The sequence below is a fragment of the Ptychodera flava genome, chromosome 14 (assembly GCF_041260155.1).
Source record: "Ptychodera flava strain L36383 chromosome 14, AS_Pfla_20210202, whole genome shotgun sequence".
Lineage (NCBI taxonomy): Eukaryota > Metazoa > Hemichordata > Enteropneusta > Ptychoderidae > Ptychodera > Ptychodera flava.
In genome coordinates, this window is record NC_091941.1 from 31394982 (window position 1) to 31416118 (window position 21137).

A 21137-nucleotide genomic window follows, 5' to 3' on the forward strand; every position below is an offset into this window, starting at 1 on the left:
GTCAACTTTTCGGAATGCCAATGCCCGGGATCCATGGCTTCAGTCTGTTACTCTTTTTGTTTAATAGCAGAAAATGATAGAGCATGTTGTTGACGCTGTTCTCGAAAATTGCCAGAACTTGCGAAGTTGAAAGGTGTAACAAAACACGACTCAGATAGAAGGGTAGCTGCACTGGTTGGGGCAAGGCGCGCGCCGCACGACAGAAGCCAAAGCCCCACCAACAAAGGGCTACAATTATTGCAGCTAATATAAGGGAACTTTCCTCAGAAAACACCCAACTGTGACTTTTACGCAAGCGAAATAAAACATCTATAAACAATAGGCGGTTTGAAGTCTTCGAAGGTTGCAGTATCGAAGTATTTTGCTTCCGGAATCGCAAACGGTCTATCCTAAGGGTGGACCATTTCATATCCTGGGGGGTCTGGAAGATTTTCGAAAAAAAAAAAATTCCCAGCAGATAGGCCTACAAGGGAACAAAAAATTCTGCCTTAGATGACTTATGAAAAAAAACTGGCAAGCTAATGTGGAAGAAAAAAAAATCTCTCACAGGATCAGCAAGAACCTTTTGGGATGTAACTTTTTCATTTCCGTGCACCCTTCTTGTCTTTCTTGGCTTTTCCACTTGCCTAAAATGCATCAAATGCATCGTGCTAGCCATGATTTTCATCATTCAATTTCATTTTTGGGGGGCGCCCTTCGGGCGCGTAACTTTAATGATAATAAGACATATTTTTCAGAGCCCTGTCCTAGTGCAAAACTTTAACATATCAGACATACATATATCTGTGATATATGTATGTTTAAAACTTTTTGGCGTGCCCTTTGGGCGCATTTCTTTAAAATATCAAACAATATTTTCAGCATGCCCTTCAGCTGCATGACTTTCATACATCAGATATATATATATATATATATATATATATATATATATATATATATATATATATATATATATATATATATATATATAACACAATTGGAACTATTTTGTGATTATAAGATCTTGAGCATTTTGTTGTAATCTATTTAAAAATCATCAATCTAACAGTGTTTTTGTGTGAAGACGAGGGCAAATTTTATAAATTGTTGATAATTGCACAATCATCAAATACATCTCTAACAAATTTTACATTTTTGTCTAGCTTTTCGCACTCTCAGGAAAGGAGAACCCAGTAAATGTAACTGATTTGTCAATTTTGTTTAGGTTTAAGTGAAAATACAAATTCCCTTTCCAAGGTTGATTTGTAGGCATTTGCTTTTCTCACCGAACGATGCATGATAAAATTTTAAATTTTCGATGGTAGAATGGCCTTCTACCTCTACCCAAATCAGTTCTGCTGTAGTGTATGTTTTTTGGTGATCTCTCTTTCAAATGATTTGGTAGATGGTAAGAAAATGACTTGTACATTTATTTATTTTCATATACAAGGAAATGAGACCTGGTAAATTTGATAAAACTACCCTTGTTTTGTGCGTGTGTTAATGAATGCTGGAAAATTTTAAAAAATCACTGAACTATTTCAGCCCTTCTATTAAAAATGAACTCTTTTTGGTAGATGCAAAGAAATGTAATCAATATCATCTGTCTGTTGAAACCTTAAAATATTAACGGCAAAAACCAACAGTTTTTGTCTGGAATTTTTAGGGACTGTGCAGAGATGTCTTTGCAGCTTTCAGGGACCACTCCGAGGAGACCCTAAATCTTTTAGAGACCACACTGACATGACCTGGAAAATTTCAGGGACCACCCAGATGAGTCCTTGAAACTTTTAGGGACCACCCAGATGTGACCCTGAATCTTTCAAGGACTATCCTGATGTGACATTGAAACTTTCAGGGACCACCCAGATGAGTCCTTGAAACTTTCAGGGACCACCCAGATGTGACCCTGAATCGTTCAAGGACTATCCTGGTGTGACCTCGAAACTTTCAGGGACCACCCGGATGAGTCCTTGAAACTTTCAGGGACCACCCAGATGAGACCCTGAACCTTTCAAGGACTATCCTGATGTGACCTTCGCTCGTCAGCTTGTGCATTCACAAGCATTACTTGGTAAAGCTGACAGGCAGACGAATCACTGAAAAGATTTGGTCCAACTTCCTGCACATACAGCGTCAATATTCATGACGTCGAAGTTAAGATTATGTAATGGCTTAACACAGCGTCCTCATCGATCCCATATGTGACTGGCAGCCAGCTCCAAAACACGTCTTTGCATATTTATCACGCGACGAGATCTACAAGGCATGTTCTTCTCAGCATAAATGTGATAAACTGGGCAGTGGCTGAACCTTCAGTCGACTTAGACGAGCAGCCTTGACGATTAATGGTAATTTACTCGCTGGTTGAAGTATGCTGTCACTAGCCGATGCGCCGCTGGTCTGAACAATAAACAATTAATTATTCACAAACAATCAGTTCATGATGGGACATTCCATTTTAACCTACAGGGCTTCTAGGATTGTGCGATTGTGTAAGGTCCCGGGTAAGGTACGGTACATGTTGCTCTTTTATGCTGTAAAGTTTTCCCACCATTTAAAATACTATATTTGTATGTTACAGTCTTCATGATTAATTTGGAGATGTAGTCGATGATACTTTTCTCATTAAGCGAGACACTGAATCGTACACCAACTAATATGGTCCTTGCTAATTTACATAGTAAAGGTCACGGGTCACATTGTTGTGAGGCTCTGCATTGTTTCAAGTCGAGTGTGTAAACAGCGTGATGTTCGAATGGATTTTGACTACTGCACTAATTCCTTCGTCGGGAAAGGTTGCCGATTCTGAATGTAGGACGTCCAGTACCCCAATTATTTAATGACAGGACTACATGGAAAGCAACGGAATACTGGATATCTCCGACGAATTTGATGTCTGTTACCACGGTCCTTTGTGGAGTGACACTGACAGTGCTGTTCCCGATCTCGACAATGATGTCAGCAACTGTGATTGTAGTGTGAACATGACTAAGACTATGAGTCCTTGAAACTTTCAGAGACCAACCTGAGGTGTCCCCGAATCTTTCAAGGACTATCCTAATGTGACCTTGAATCTTTCAAAAACCGCCATTGCAAGACGAGTCCTTGAAACATTCAGGGACCACCCTGATGTGTCCCTGGATCTTTTAGAGACCACTCTGATGTGACCTTGAAACTTCCAGGGACCACCCGGATGAGTCCTTGAAACTTTCAGGGACCACCCGGATGAGTCCCTGGATCTTTTAGAGACCACTCTGATGTGACCTTGAAACTTCCAGGGACCACCCGGATGAGTCCTTGAAACTTTCAGGGACCACCCGGATGAGTCCTTGAAACTTTCAGGGACCAACCTGAGGTGCCCCTGAATTTTTCAAGGACTATCCTAATGTGACCTGGAAACTTTCAGGGACCACCCAGACATTAAGGTGCGGAATTGTGTTTTAATCGTTTTTAGAAAGTTTAGCTGGAAGTTTAGAAAGCTAAATTAGAATTGTCTAAATCTAAATCTAAACTTAGAAAGTTTAGCCAGAAGCGATAATTATCGCTTTCTAAATAGCGTTCTAAGTTTAGAAATTAGCTGAAGTTTATAGTCGGGCCTCGGGTGAAAACATTTTTCCAAGGATATATCGGATAAAAACGATAATTATCACTTTCTAAATAGCGTTCTAAGTTTAGAAATTAGCTGTAGTTTAGAAAGTCGGGCCTTGAGTGAAAAAATTTGTTCGAGGATATATCGGATAAAAACGATAATTATCACTTTCTAAATAGCGTTCTAAGTTTAGAAATTAGCTGAACTTTAGAAAGTCGGGCCTTGGCTGAAAAAATTGTTCTAGGATATATCGGATAAAAACGATAATTATCACTTTCTAAATAGCGTTCTAAGTTTAGAAATTAGCTGTAGTTTAGAAAATCGGGCCTTGGTGAAAAAAATTTGTTCGAGGATATGTCGGATAGAATCAGGAAAATACTGTATCATTTTGCCAAGCGGCAAATCCAAAGCTCAAATGTGATTTTTTTCCATAAACCCGCGAGAAAAGCACCCCTTATTGAATTGACCATTTCAACGGGCAAGAATTGAATGTCATGAAGTAGCTGTGGCTCTGAGTGAGCGATGACGAAAAATTGTGAATGTTTATTCTTTGACCGTCAAAAACAAAGACTGCCAAATAGCCACCGCTAGTGTTAATGACAAATAAACCAGATGTGTGACGTGAAGACGAATGTAAATAATCAAACATGACCAAGGTGTGTTCAGACACAGACAAGAAGAGGGTCAGATAGTTCCACGACAATCGTGTCCATTGTGGTGCAAATTAATGCTAATAGCCTTATCAATGCCCCATTAGCATTAACTTAAAGCACAAATTGACGCGCGCGATCGTAATTGAACACACCTTGGTCATTAGAACTGTGGTAGTATTGTTCCATTTTTGGTTTAATGGACAAGCTCATTTGAGCTTTGGATTTTAAAACTTACTTCTGTGGGAAACTGATAGTATTTTCCTGGTTTTACAAGAAAACTCCTACATACTCACACTTTTTACTTTAATAAAAACACTTGGGAATATACAGATGACAACAGAAACGTTGTATCAGCCTTTTTTCCGACATATTCTTGGAAAAGTTTGCGGGACTTCATCTCACGCACTCCACATTTCACTGTGAGCACGCAGCCTGGAGATGGCAGCCTGGCCGGCAACACTTTTGATAGGGCCAATGCATTAATTTGGAGGTAATATCTCGTCGGTCTATTGGACAAGTCACATTTCAGCTTTGGCTTTTAGAACTTGCTTCTGGGGAAAACTGATAGTATTTTCCAGGTTCTACAAGACTGCTCCTACAAGCTCACACTTTTCCCCTTGAAACACTAGGGAATATACAGATGACAACAGAAATGGTGTACCAACGTTTTTATCCTTGGAAAATTTTTTCCACTGACTCCGACTTTCTAAACTACAGCTAATTTCTAAACTTAAAACGCTATTTAGAAAGCGATAATTATCGTTTTTATCCGATATATCCTTGCAAAACTTTTTCCACTCCAACCCCGACTCTCTAAACTACAGCTATTTTCTAAACTTAGAACGCTATTTAGAAAGCGATAATTATCGTTTTTATCCGATATATCAAGGAAAAATTGTTTTCACTTCAGGCCCCATTTTCTGAATGATTCAATCTCTTACTGTGAGCACGCAGCTGGAAGATGGCGGCCTGGCCGGCAACACATTTGATAAGACATTAGCATATATTTGCATTAATCAGCACAAATGGACGCGATCGTTGTGGGCAAATCTCAACACACCTTGGCAACCACAGGGGAAACACGTTTAATAAGGCCCTTAGCATTAATTTGCACCATTACTTAATCTGCACAAATGGACGCGATCAAGATAATCTCAACACACCTTGGTCATTTGAAATGTGGCAGTACATTATGTACATTCGTCTCCACGTCAAATATCTGGTTTATTTTTCATAACACGTAGTCTAGCCGGGTGGTTATTTGACAGACTTTGTTTTTGACGGACAAAACAAATATTTACAATTTCTCTCACAAATTGTGTTTATGCTGACTCACTGTCATATTTCTCTACTTCGTAACATTCAACTTCTTGCCAAACGCAATGGTCAATTTTATAGGAAGTATGCTCTCTCGGGTCTATTGGCCAAGTCATATTTGAGCTTTGGATTTTAAAACTTACTTCTTGGGGAAACTAATAGTATTTCCTGGTTCTACAAGACTACTACTACAAACTCACACATTTTCCCTTCAAACACTGGGAAAACATTACAATAGAAATGCTGTACCATCGTTTTTATCCGACATATCCGGTGAGTTGTTTCTCAACGTAAAGTTCAACTTTCTAAACTACAGCTAATTTCTAAATTTAGAACGCTATTTAGAAAGTGATAATTATCGTTTTTATCCGATATATCCTTGGAAAAAAATTTCAACCTAAACCCGACTTTCTAAACTACAGCTATTTTCTAAACTTAGAACGCTATTTAGAAAGTGATAATTATCGTTTTTATCCGATATATCCTTGGAAAAAAATTTCAACCTAAGTCCCGACTTTCTAAACTTCAGCTAAACTTCAGCTATTTTCTAAACTTAGAACGATATTTAGAAGTGATAATTATCGTTTTTATCCGATATATCCTTGGGAAACTTTTTCACTCCAAGCCCGACTTTCTAAACTACAGCTAATTTCTAAACTTAGAACGCTATTTAGAAAGTGTAATTATCGTTTTTATCCGATATATCCTTGGAAACTTTTTCACTCCAAGCCCGACTTTCTAAACTACAGCTAATTTCTAAACTTAGAACGCTATTTAGAAAGTGATAATTATCGTTTTTATCCGATATATCCTTGGGAAACTTTTTTCACTCCAAGCCCGACTTTCTAAACTACAGCTAATTTCTAACTTAGAACGCTATTTAGAAAGTGATAATTATCGTTTTTATCCGATATATCCTTGGAAAAATATTTTCAACCTAAGTCCCGACTTTCTAAACTTCAGCTAAACTTCAGCTTTTTTCTAAACTTAAAACGATATTTAGAAAGTGATAATTATCGTTTTTATCCGATATATCGTTGGAAAAAAATTTCAACCTAAGGCCCGACTTTCTAAACTACAGCTAATTTCTAAACTTAGAACGCTATTTAGAAAGTGATAATTATCGTTTTTATCCGATATATCCTTGGAAAAAATTTTCAACCTAAGTCCCGACTTTCTAAACTTTATAAACTTCAGCTATTTTCTAAACTTAGAACGATATTTAGAAAGTGATAATTATCGTTTTTATCCGATATATCCTTGGAAAAAAATTTCAACCTAAGTCCCGACTTTCTAAACTTTCTAAACTTCAGCTATTTTCTAAACTTAGAACGATATTTAGAAAGTGATAATTATCGTTTTTATCCGATATATCCTTGGGAAACTTTTTTCACTCCAAGCCCGACTTTCTAAACTACAGCTAATTTCTAAACTTAGAACGCTATTTAGAAAGTGATAATTATCGTTTTTATCCGATATATCCTTGGAAAAAAATTTTCAACCTAAGTCCCGACTTTCTAAACTTCAGCTAAACTTCAGCTATTTTCTAAACTTAGAACGATATTTAGAAAGTGATAATTATCGTTTTTATCCGATATATCCTTGGAAAAAAATTTCAACCTAAGTCCCGACTTTCTAAACTTTATAAACTTCAGCTATTTTCTAAACTTAGAACGATATTTAGAAAGTGATAATTATCGTTTTTATTCGATATATCCTTGGAAAAAAATTTTCAACCTAAGTCCCAACTTTCTAAACTTTCTAAACTTCAGCTATTTTCTAAACTTAGAACGATATTTAGAAAGTGATAATTATCGTTTTTATCCGATATATCCTTGGGAAACTTTTTCACTCCAAGCCCGACTTTCTAAACTACAGCTAATTTCTAAACTTAGAACGCTATTAGAAAGTGATATTTATCGTTTTTATCAGATATATCCTTGGAAAAGAATTTTCAACCTAAGTCCCGACTTTCTAAACTTCAGCTAAACTTCAGCTATTTTCTAAACTTAGAACGATATTTAGAAAGTGATAATTATCGTTTTTATCCGATATATCCTTGGAAAAAAATTTCAACCTAAGGCCCGACTTTCTAAACTTCAGCTAAACTTCAGCTAATTTCTAAACTTAGAACGATATTTAGAAAGTGATAATTATCGTTTTTATCCGATATATCCTTGGGAAACTTTTTTCACTCCAAGCCCGACTTTCTAAACTACAGCTAATTTCTAAACTTAGAACGCTATTTAGAAAGTGATAATTATCGTTTTTATCCGATATATCCTTGGAAAAAAATTTTCAACCTAAGTCCCGACTTTCTAAACTTTCTAAACTTTAGCTATTTTCTAAACTTAGAACGCTATTTAGAAAGTGATAATTATCGTTTTTATCCGATATATCCTTGGAAAAAAATTTCAACCTAAGGCCCGACTTTCTAAACTTCAGCTATTTTCTAAACTTAGAACGCTATTTAGAAAGTGATAATTATCGTTTTTATCCGATATATCCTTGGGAAAACTTTTTCCACTCCAAGCCCGACTTTCTAAACTACAGCTAATTTCTAAACTTAGAACGCTATTTAGAAAGTGATAATTATCGTTTTTATCCGATATATCCTTGGAAAAAAATTTTCAACCTAAGTCCCGACTTTCTAAACTTCAGCTAAACTTTAGCTATTTTCTAAACTTAGAACGATATTTAGAAAGTGATAATTATCGTTTTTATCCGATATATCCTTGGAAAAAACATTTCAACCTAAGGCCCGACTTTCTAAACTTCAGCTAAACTTCAGCTAATTTCTAAACTTAGAACGCTATTTAGAAAGTGATAATTATCGTTTTTATCCGATATATCCTTGGAAAAACATTTCAACCTAAGGCCCGACTTTCTAAACTTCAGCTAAACTTCAGCTAATTTCTAAACTTAGAACGATATTTAGAAAGTGATAATTATCGTTTTTATCCGATATATCCTTGGAAAAAAAATTTCAACCTAAGTCCCGACTTTCTAAACTTCAGCTAAACTTCAGCTATTTTCTAATCTTAGAACGATATTTAGAAAGTGATAATTATCGTTGTTATCCGATATATCCTTGGGAAACTTTTTTCACTCCAAGCCCGACTTTCTAAACTACAGCTAATTTCTAAACTTAGAACGCTATTTAGAAAGTGATAATTATCGTTTTTATCCGATATATCCTTGGAAAAAAATTTTCAACTTAAGTCCCGACTTTCTAAACTTTCTAAACTACTGCTAATTTCTAAACTTAGAACGCTATTTAGAAAGTGATAATTATCGTTTTTTTTGCCGTGTTTATCGTTTTTAGCTAGTTTAGCCCCCATAGGGAATACATGTAGTTTAGAAATGGCTTTCAGGAAAAGACACAATTCCGCACCTAACTCCACCCAGATGAGTCCTTGAAACTTTCGGGGACCACCCTGATGTGTCCCTTAATCTTTTAAAGGGACCACTTAGATATGACCCCTAAACATTTTTAAGGACTGGCCTAGAGAGGCACTTTGAAATAGTAAAGAACCAATCAGATATGATCCGAAACCTTCAAATGCATCCAGGTCCTCTAAACAATACAGCAATCATCAAGTTTTGACCTCTAATCTTGACATTTTCAAGAATGTGTATCAATGAGATGAATTATCCTTAAAAAATTGTCAAAAAGGATAAATTTACAATTTTTGAAAAGCAGAGGCTTTAAATACTACAATTTTTTTAACACTGCTTTAACATTTAATTCATAATTACAGTTTTGATGTTTTCACTAGAAAAATTGATAATCACTAAATGCTTTGAGTAAACCCCTCTTAGAGAGCACATTCTGTGACTTTTACTGTTCATCTTATAATCACAAAATAGTTCCAATTGTGTTATATATATATATATCTCAGAGATATCTGGATATTTAATATTTTTCGGCGCCCTTCGGGCGTAGTAAATAAATATATTAGGGACATACGTCATAAATATCTTGATGTCTGTAGATTGAAAGTCTGTTTTGCAAAGTGTACTCTAATCATTATGAAATCTGCAGTTGATATTAAAAGCATGACAAGTTCCTGACACTTTTCTGTTTCCTCTATGAAAATTCAATATTAGAAAGCAACATGCACTAATATTTCACAATCACATTTTTCTTACAACAGTTCTGGACATCTGGTTATGCATAAAGGAGTGGAGTACATTCACCGCTCATTCAAAATACTCTGTATTCAAACTTTAGAATTGACACTTTTAAGTTCCTATCTTAAAACTGACATGACAACAATTTCATTAAAACACTGAATGACTGAATGTTTAAAATATACCCCAAAAATTATACACACACACACACACACACACACACACACACATATATATATATATATATATATATATATATATATATATATATATATATATATATATATATATATATATATATATATATATATATATATATATAATATTTATAACACGCCACATGCTCATTCCGTGTCGCGATTGCCCAGAATACGTCACGTGACGAGAAAATAGATACGTCTAGTCCCCACCGGATCGACAAAAGTGACGTCAGAGGGTATTTTTTGAAAAGCTATTTCCCTAGGGAAATAGTTTTGACCACATTTGGGAAAGTACCCGGTCACGTGACCGTAGTATCGTCTGCAGCTTTGTAACAATGGCGGGTGACTAGAACGTGATGTGCGTCCGGGATAGGTTACGACACATTCTCTAAAACAGATTTTCAAACATTTTCCAACATTCCAACTGCGCAGGAACTTGAACAGCTCATCGATGGAAAAGATTGAAGCGCAACTAAGGATGTCGCTAGGTATGCTTTGAAAATTTTTTGAAAGAAAGTGGTACCACGTACATACGGTACAACTGAAACCGCTGTGGAAACATCGCCAAGTAAACTTGACAATGGATTGTTGCGGTACAAAATATCAAAACACATTAAAAACTTTAACAATAGGCCTACAACATGAGCATGTGGTGTGTTATAAAACACCTATAGCCTGGTCTTTATTCGGGCTGTAGCGCCCGTCTATTACCCCTCGTGGCCGTGTGTTACCAGAAACACATCGCTATACCCTCGGCCTGCGGCCTCGGGGAATAGCGATGTGTTTCTGGTAACACACGGCCCCTCGGGGTAATAGACGGGCGCTATGGCCCTCATAACCAGGCAATAGGTGTTTAATATCGCTGCGTTAAAAAAAATTCTTTGAAGGAAGAATGCAAAAAAAAATTGCCAGGATTCACAAGGAAAAAAACCCAAAAAACATCCAGTGGAACATGTGGAAAAAAAATAATGCCCCGCAAAAATCTTCCAGATCCCCCCCCCAGGATATAAAATGGTCCACCCCTAAATCTGAAAACCGCATGGGCCTGCATACGATGCTGTGTCCCATGCAGCGTGGTGGCGGCACAGTCGTTTGGAGAGCTATTCAGCGCTGGGACTATTCGCCCCATAGACGAGTGTACAGAATTCTCGCTTCTGTACACTCGTCTATGGGGCGAATAGTCCCAGCGCTGAATAGCTCTCCAAACGACTGTGCTCCGATGCTTCACTGAACCCAGAATATGCAAGATGTTGTAAGACTTCCGTTAATTTCCAAACATTATTCAAGCATCCTCGTCAATGGTATTCATGTGACGCTATGAAAGCGAATGTCACAGGCAAATCGTGAAACCAGTGTGAAACGCAACGAGACATCAACAAATAGCTGAGAGACACACAGGTCCCTTGTGCATGTTGTGGGGGGCATGTTGTCGTTCTTTTTGCTTTATGCTAATTTCTTTGATACCATTACCCAATCAAAATATGCATTCTCTCATGCTGACCAATCACATTCAACAGCGCCATATTTGAAATAATAGTACCGTACTTTATGCGGCAGCGTCATCTGGCTTTTCAGAAAGTCTCACATTTTTATGCATTTTTGTGACGTAAACATATGTGAAAATGACGTCCATAATAAACATAGAAGAGCTTGAAAAGATGAAGCGGGCTGAGCTGCAAAAGCTGGCGAAAAAGGCAGGAATCAAGGCAAATATGAAGGTATGTGTTTTCAAAACAATTCCGTGAAGTGCCCAAATGGCAAATAGAACCTCACTATACCACACTATATTGCTGTACTACTAGTTGTGTAATAATATGCATGCTTCTTAGTTTACTGTCCACACTTGGTCATTTTAGGAAATTCTACCGTTTGAATGTGAGCTTTTTCAGTTTTTCTGCACAGTAAACTCCCGATGCACTTTGCGTCTAAGGGAAAGCCGAGTTCTCCGATTTCCAATTTTCGAGTAGCTGTACGTTGTGTTGTTGATCGTGACCCATTTCCAATTCAATGGCATTACTGTATATTCAATGCATGGGCAGTATTTCTACCATCTGCGCTTGCCAAGGTCTCTTGTCCGAGCAGCTGGATGCTTCCGATAGTTAGTGTGAAGTAAGTTAGTAACGGACCCGTGCGAGCGGACGATGCTAGATGCAAGTATTCATATACGACGAAGCCCTAGATATTATAAGCAGATTATAAGGAAGTGTTGTAATTACAAGGCACCCGTAATTGCTTCTGATCATCGCCGGCTTTTTCTGTCGTGTTGGCTGTGTAGCGCCTGCCTACCGTGGAGGAAATACATGTAGATGTTCCAACACAGACCTCTTTTATAGGGTCTATGGTTTCAAGGTGAATATTCACCGGTGACCCACAAATAGCACTCTATGTTTTGTTGTCGGATCATATGAGTGATTCCCAAACTGAAAGTGTCTCCTTTGATGAACATATTTGCCATGGCAGTCCGGCATAGCTGTAGTACTGTTGCTCGAGGTTTTGCCTTGGTATTTGAGTCGGAAGGCAAAACCAGATTTGCCATCCGACCCTTATACCCAATCAAAACCTCGAAGTACAGGACTGCAGCTAAGTCTGACATTGCTGCAGTTCTGAAACCCACAAGTTTCCCCTACTATGGAACTGCAGCAAAATCCGATAGCATATTGCGCTGCCTTGACGACGTGGCCAAAGCCTGCTAGTAGAATGAACACTAACTTCATTTTTACATTGTAAAGAAAATTGATGTTGTTATTAGTCAACGTATGTTTCAACAAAATTGCAAACCTGTTTGTTTAAATTGTTTTTATAAATAACCAATAACAGAGATGGCATGCACACCTTACCGGTAAAATCATTTTGATTTTCTTCAATCAAGATATTTTATGCAAGTTTCAGACTGACCTTTAGAGTTCTACCTTTTGTTTCAGACTGTACAACTTATAGAATCTCTGAAACAACACTTCATGAAGGAACTGAGTGTTGACAACAGTACTGATGAAGACAACAAAGAGGAACTAAAGTCTAACGTTCCCGAGGGGAAAGTCACTCCAACAGTGAGCAAGCCCAAAGAAAATAAAGTCAAACAGAGTTCATCTGGCAAAAAGACAAAGAAAATTAAAAGATCCACATATGAAATCGCACCAGAAGATGCCATCACGACACCCAAGGCACAGAAGCCGGCTCAGAAACGCAAGCGGAGTAGCTCCAGTAAAACAAAGTCATCACCTCTCCCAGATGCCAGCAACAAGGTTGAACCACCTGCAAAGAAGAAGAAAAGCAATGGAAGGTCATCTGAAAACGGTCCGAAGAGGTCATCACCAAGGCTGTCCCCCAAAGAGCAAACTGTAAAGCCGCTCGTAGGAAAACAAGAAGAGGAAAAAGAGGGATCCAGCGAAAGTGACCTAAAACTTAAAGCTTCAATCATGGCTGAAATTGACAAGAAAGTTCAGGAAAGAAGTAAGAAATTATTACATTTTTCAAATGTTGCAAAATGAAATTTTGCAATTCATCCATGCCACCCGCTGAAAACGTTTTGAATCAATTGAGAGATTCATAGACAGTTATTTTGTGGACATAAAAAGCCAGTGAGGCTAATTATTGAACCATAATACTAAGGTTAATCAATGTTGCGGCCAGGAATTTTAGATCAGGGGACACTGTGTCCCACTACCATTTATTTTTTTGGGACATTTTGTAATTTTTGGGGACAACAAGCAGTTGTCAATTAAATTTTGCATTATTTCGTAACATATTAGTTTCACTGAACAAAATTCAAGCTACTGGGACCGCGTTGCTATGCTTGAATTTCAGGCAATTGAAGCAGTATACCATATCTGCTGCAAATCAGAGCTCAGACGGACTACAGTCAAGCAAATTATGATATCAAGTGCAGCGTTTTAATTACTTTTAATCATATAGCTAGCTCCGAAAGTATGTAAGTGTAAGCCTCAAAATAATTATGCAAAACAAAGATCATCGTCAGTAACAGATATTACTTGTAGACTACACCCATCACAGTCGACTCACGAGTGCGCCCGAGGTGACCCGCAGTACGCAAGAGTGCCGGACAACGGGTTCCGTTTTGGGGACATTGTCGCAAGGGCGCGTCCTGGCGGCAACACTGTTAATGCAAAAGTTGTGCTATAACTATCTGTGCAGATCATGGATACACCAACCCAAAATTTATTACGATCAGAGCTGTTTAACCCTTTTCCTGCCAAGTCCATCTTTCACAACAAGGTCAAGATGGTTAAAATACTGTACATTTGAAAGCTGTTGAAAACAAAAATACTGTTAACTTGATTTTTTGGACAAAGATGTTATAACAGACCAAGCCAAGTGGGTGAAAATACGTTATGTTTTGGCTCAAAACCGCTTTTTACTGACTTGGCTGATGGGGAAGTGATACTGTCTGGCAGGAAAAGGGTAATAGTAATTTGGACAGTCGTGCCATCAAGGGCAGTTACCGTCTGTGCTTTTGCTCAGTGCTTTTCCCAAATAGTTGAGGCAAAACTTTTGCAAGACGCTAAGTCTTGTAGCTCTGTGATAGGTTACACTAAATATCACCTTTCAGCGACATTTTTTTCAAAATCTCAGTCTGGGAAGTGTAACTTGTAATTTTCATTAACTTATATATTCATATATGTACTTGTAAACCTTGGTTTTTGAATCAGAAAAAGTAATTTTGACTCTAACAAATTTTCAATGAGATATACAAGAGTGTATGAATCAGTGTTTAGATTTAAAAGTTTCCAAGCACCAGAATGAATATAATTTAGTGGTCCTACACTGCCTCTGTAGTCTTACACAAACTCTTGATGGCATATAACTCCATTAATATTCATCAATCAGTGGGATGACAAATTTACTATCTATGCAAACGAAATGGAAGTACCAGGCAGCAGATCAGAAGATTTGTTCACTCCCTTTCATATGTGTTACTCTGAGTTTATTTTATCCTGTCACAATTTACAATGTAAATAGTTTTGAAAGAAGAGGAGACATTTTTTTCATAGTCTGGTTTATATCAGTGTTACAGTATTTGCAGTTTCTGATGACCATAAACATTACAACATTTTGTACCCCGGATCATTTCAGAATCACAGACTCACTGTGGAGGCAAGATACCACGTTTTGCAGCGTTTGCTGCCAAGAACCAGGAGAAGAAGCCAGTCACACCGGGCAACAAAGACTGGGCTCAGCTTCACCAGAAGCAGTTTGAGAAGATGGAAGGCATTGATGCATATCTTGAGAGGAAACGAAAGAGGATGGAAGCCTTGAGTGCATCAGCCAAGAAGGCAAAGGCAAGTCTTTTCCTTTGATAATGATACCTTAGCCATTATGGACACAAATGGTCAATTTAATCAAAATTGGGATTTTCTTTAAAAGAACTACAAATTCATGGATAACATAGCCAGGAAGCCTCCTCCGTATTAGAACAAATGACACAATATTATACATTCCTTGTAGTTTATCATCACTGTCATTTTCTGGTTCAGGAATAGTTCAATCTTTGCTATAGCTCAGCTAATGACAACTTACTGCATACACCTGTAGCAATGTTTCACTCAATGCATTGGGCACACATTGAGAAAGTAGACCCAGTAGAGCAATGAATATTGATTTTTTTATCTGTTTGTTCTGACACTGATCTGGCAACCCTAACAACAACTACATGTGTGCCCTACTGAGAATGCTGATCACAATTCTTGCCAAATTTTCAGATCAAATAGTTTCTTTAGCTTTACTACAATGTCCCTTATTGTGTATGTGTTCCTAAATAGCTCGTTATAACTGCAAATCTACATTTTATTTCCTTTGCAGACTATTGCAGATGAAGCAAAGAGTGTGGCTGAAACGCTGAAGACACCAAAGTCAGCTGTTAAGGTAATTACTAAACCAATCACATGGAAATACATGTTGTGCAAAAATACGGATAGTTGACATCAAATTTATATTTCACTACAATCAAATCTTATGATAATTCATTACCTTTTTTATCATTCGTCCTTAACACACAGAGGTGGTTGGAAAGGCTAGAGCATCAGTTATAAACTTCAATAAAACTATTAAAATATAAAAGTAGTCAACATTCTCTGTGGAATAAAAAAAACTAGACATTTGGGCACAAAGGCATTGCAGAGTTATAGCCTGTTGAAACTTCTGAAAAACTGACCAAATAAGAAGTTGGGGAGTCCTTAGTGTATTAACTATGGTAGAGGTCCCCTAGCTTTTAATAAAATGTTTGAAAGGGAAAGTCATTATTTGCTGTTTTTCAGGAAAGTTTGACAAGGCGGTGCTGGCATTCAGAGTGAGTGACTGCTATTGTAAATGTATTTTTAAATTCTTTGAGTGTCAAAGAAGTGTCAAAAGTGAGAGTAACCAAAAAAACTGCTCTGTGACTTCAAAGAGGGGTGCAAATATGGCTTGTTTTCAACATTTTTGACAGAATAACAGTTTTCCTACATAATTGTATACCAATTTATCCAACCTTTGAAATGAGATATGGATATAGAATTTTTACAGCCTATTAACAAGGTTACAGATAAGATATTATGGCACAATTTTCCTGTATTTGAAATACTTTTTGAAAATCACATTTTGAAATTTGAAAGAATTTTTAATAATTCTTTGATATGTAAACCCATGTAAAATCATAAAAACAAATTGTATTTACAAATCCTGCCGTACAAATCTTACAATAAATGGTGTCAACATATTTATAACTAATTTGGTAATATTAATACTATCCAATTATTATTAAATTCAAATATGTAAAAAAAATATGAAAAATTAAATTTTAATATTTACTGGTGTCATATTTCTAAATCATGGCTGCAAATATACAATTTTCATATTTTTTGGAGTAAGTATTAACTAAGGGAGTTATCCTGAAAATTTGAACTAAATATCTTGATTCTAACACTTGAAACTTGACATTAACTCTGAGAAAAGAATTGGTGCAAAAATAGCCTTTCCAGCCACCTTAACACACAGAGGTCTATAGCATGCACATCTGATATTAGACCATTCACATACAATACATATATTGATTCTAACACAGAATCACTTATACTATCATTGTTCATTGCACACTTGCCTTGTCCTTCACAAGTTTTATTTCAAATAAATTAAACAATGTTTTCAAAAAGTTTTCATGATGACTGCAGAGCAGTGCTTTGGAACCGACTTCGCCAAAACAAATTGGAACAGTTTTAATATCATTTAAACAAACTTCAGTCTCCGTGCTGTGGTGCAAATGATCGCAAATGATCCAAATATTGGCTTGTCATGACAATGTGATCGCAATGTCCACTTACTCCCTTCTTTGTAGCCAAAGATCGCCAAACCAGTGGTTCGAATCAAGACTCCAGACATTGGACTGAAGTCTCCAAAACCATTCGTGCCGTCTGTCACCAACATCAAAAGCATCAAGACAGACTTCACCAAGTCAGCTTTGAAGACACCACAGAAACCCATACTTCCACCACTGCTTGCCGGCACACAGAGTAAAACACAAACACCAGGCAACGCTATCAGCAGGAAGTCATTTGGGAGCACTCTGTCCAAATCACAGAGCAGAAAATCTACAGTTCCTGATAAAAACATGAGAAAATCTTTGGGTGATACAAGAAAATCATTTGGAGGTAAGTGGTATGACAGTACATGTCTCCGTATGTCATTTTTCATGTGCAGCAAGTAGTCAAAATACATAGATCCAAAAATTGTGATTTCAACTGTGTAAAATCTGCATTGTTTAAATCACATTATTTGCCATGGTGTTAACCACAAGTTAGTAGAGTGCAATAGTTAGATTTTTAATCCTTATCTCATTTTATTTCACTCTGAACACAAGGTGGACTGGCTCCCGTGACTCCAAATCCCAAGAAAGTATTTGACTTGAAGGCCAGTCTGGAGAAACCGCTGAGCTACAGACCCCACACAGGTAGGTCATTTTAATTGCCATCCCCAGCCCTAGCAGAATCTTTTGGTTTTCCAAAATGTGGACTGCTTGATTTGCCTACTCTCACTACACAATGCCTGTTTTGACACAGGTAGCTTTCTTTGTACCAGTTTGCAATGAGACAGCAGAATTATATGTATCAATAATAAAGGATCATTAACAAGGATACACAATATGAGGACTCAAGAAACCTCCCTTCATCATTGTGAACATTTACAAGTCTTTTTTTGATAAACGTTACCGTTCACATTCTCTCCAAATGTTGTATCCAGCTAAATTACACAGTGCTTGACCCTGACTTTGACACTGAATATTGTAAATACACAGCTATTGGAAACTTATATCTCTTATGCAGGTAAACTCAAACCACTCTGTGAAAGCAGCTACCTGAAAACAAACAAACCTCTGTCAGTGACAAAAGCAAAGGAACAAATCAAGAAACCAAAGATAACCAGCAGGTGAGAATATAGTTATTGCATAGTTTATGCTAAATGTATGGCAGGGCAACAAGTGGTAGCCATTAGAGAGAGATCAGATCTGCCTAGGTGAAATGTGCCTCGGTCAGGAATCTCTCCCTAATTGGTAGAAGTTGACTGATTGCACTGAACAGAACAATATTGACAGTATAAAGTTAGCAATTACCAGTAATGTTTCATTAAAAATGAGCATTTCATTGTTGTGATGATGAGATTGAACAGGTCCTTTGTGGTAGTAGATTAATGAAGTGACATCTGCATTTTCCATTGTGTTGTTCATTTCTAATGGCCTATGAGGAATGTTTCATCATAAGTCATCGCAGCATTTCTGACACTTTGAATGAAGTCAAGGCTCACAAAACACCTTTCACACACTCCAACACCAGCACGATGTCTTCATACTGATATCATCTCTCTATCAAGAGTAGAGTCACTGTGCAGCTGCTATGAATGTTTTGACATGAAGCAGAAACTATAGAAAAGCTGTAAAATACCGTTGAGATGAATTTTGCATTGCGAAAGTAATGAGACAAGATCAAATTCCGCATTGATGGAGGGGAGAAGGCTGAAGATTAGGTGCATGTTTTTCATCCGTCATGACTGATGGAATGAATATCCAGGCAATTAATCACAGGATGTCAGGTGTTGCATAGTTGTAATCCTGGAGTCTCAATCCAGATACAATAAATGTATTGGTACACAACATTATCTAGCTGCCAGTGTGATTAGCAACAACATTGCTGAGATGTCTGCCACTGTGACTCTGGCAGCTGCCCCACTCAGGAAAAGACACAAAAGAAGAGATTTATCCAAGCAAATACCGGAACATCCATTCCACAAAGATCTGAGAGTTAGGAAGCATTTACCGGCATCAAATGTTGTTACGGATCTTGCAGGAGAAATGATCGTGTCTACAAAGGAAATCCAGCAGGTAGACACCTGGGAACCCTGATTGTATGATTATTGATAGAAAAGGCTTTGTTGATCCCTCTTTACAACAATGAAGAAACACAACTGACATAGCTTGTGTACAATTTTCTGACTTGCCTTTTTCATGTTTATATTTTTCAACAGGGATGAGAGGCGGACTGCTTTCAATCGGCAGAGGCAGAGCAAAAAGAACAACAGCATGATGGCAAGAAGAGGAATAATGACATAAATGTGTATCTGAAAATAAATTTGTTTGGTTTTAATTTTTATATTTTAGAAGCAGACAGTTTGATTGGCAGTAGTTTGTCATCTTAAGACTATTTAATGCGCGCTTGTTTTTTCAAAGGATGAACAAGTTTTTACTTCAATGAAATGGACATTCCATCTTTTTGCCTCACCTATCAGAAATAGTGACACCAGTGTGTTTCTAAGATGTGTTAGTATTCAATATTTTATATCATGATATTGTGATTTTCTGTTTTGCTATCCTCTCATCTTGTAAATAATCCAAACCATATCAATTTGATATTCATATACTGCTTGATGAGAAAACAAAATCGCCACACAATCTCTGTGGTGTATGCTTATGATTGTAAGAGAATTCTGCTTTTAAGGTAGTCTGCGCCTCAAAAGTGAAAGACTTAAACTTTTACTGAAACTTTCCTCAAGGAATCTTTCAACCACTCTCTTTCAAAATCAAGAATAAAGATCATCGGTCACCATGCAAAATTTTTGTATTGGAAAAACAAATGACCCAGGATTTAGCTATATTTGAAACTCAAAATGGCCGTCATCCCTGTGTTAACTCTGTGGAAAAGAAATTAAATGTTTGATTTTTGAAAAACTGAAGTTTTCTTACTCCAAGGGCTTCAAAATAAGCCCTCACAAGAGGTAGATCAGAAAACAATTGTAAAAGTTTTAAAAGTCAGAATATCTGTCTCCGAGGCACATTCTACCTAAACCCAATTTGTGAATGGTTGTTTTGTGAGTGTAGTGTATTCCTATGAAGGTAGTCTGTATTTATAGTATGTGATTTCCAAACTATTCTCTCTGACAAATAACTGTTTGAACTGAGAAGAGCCATGTCAGGCCTGCAGTATTCAATTTACACTTCAATTTTATTGTCATCATCAAAAAACACATCAACATTTCATATGTCATCTGTATAAGACGCACACTTTTATTACTGATGGAAGATGTTGTGTTTAGACTGATTGTTGGCAGTCCCTGGTATTTGTTGTTTGCCCAGACTGGCATCATAGCTGGTTGCAAAAAGATTAGTCACCACTTAGACTTGGTATATATGATATCATTGACAAACACTGTTTTAGCAAGCTCAGCATATGGTAGATTTTACCATAGTCTAATGATCAAGACAAGAAATAGTGACTCTGGTTCAGGCCAGCAGTGGTGCTTGGGTCTGTGAATGCTGTGAATTTTGCAGCTGGCTTTTACAGTAATATAGTGAAATTACAAGCAAAAACAGAGTGAAGTCTTCTGACAAACAACACACATAGAAGGGGACATTGCTTGATTTGTATCAGCTACCTTTCATAAGTTAGGAAAAGTGACTGTTAAACTTTTGAGACTATCATTTCACTCTTTCATTGTATATAAACTTTGTAGAGATAGAGGAACTAACTATTCATTGTATTATATCCATTTAATGTTTTATTTCTACTTGATTATTTCAACTGTGTCTGGATCCGTTCATACCAACAAACATAAACATGAATTTCTCCTTCATATCATGCAACTGTTTTACTTGTTATTAAAGTAAAAGAATAGTTGTAGTGACATATGTAAAAAATAAGCTGACTGTCTTGTGCTTTCTCTCTGTTTGTCAACCAAAGACATTGCTAGACTTATTTATCATTCATATTTTTGTTTGCAAAGATA

At 36.9% G+C, this 21137-nt stretch overlaps 1 protein-coding gene across 1 annotated transcript; it reads left to right on the forward strand.

Annotated features, from left to right (window-relative positions):
• The first annotated feature begins 11389 nt into the window (after positions 1-11389).
• On the forward strand, positions 11390-21051 carry LOC139150184 (nucleolar and spindle-associated protein 1-like). Its single transcript, XM_070722395.1, has 8 exons — positions 11390-11593; positions 12797-13325; positions 14967-15172; positions 15693-15755; positions 17203-17515; positions 17725-17814; positions 18188-18290; positions 19383-21051. The coding sequence occupies exons 1-8, from the start codon at positions 11498-11500 to the stop codon at positions 19465-19467; spliced, it is 1485 nt and encodes a 494-aa protein (XP_070578496.1). The 5' UTR covers positions 11390-11497; the 3' UTR covers positions 19468-21051.
• Positions 21052-21137: the final 86 nt, after the last annotated feature.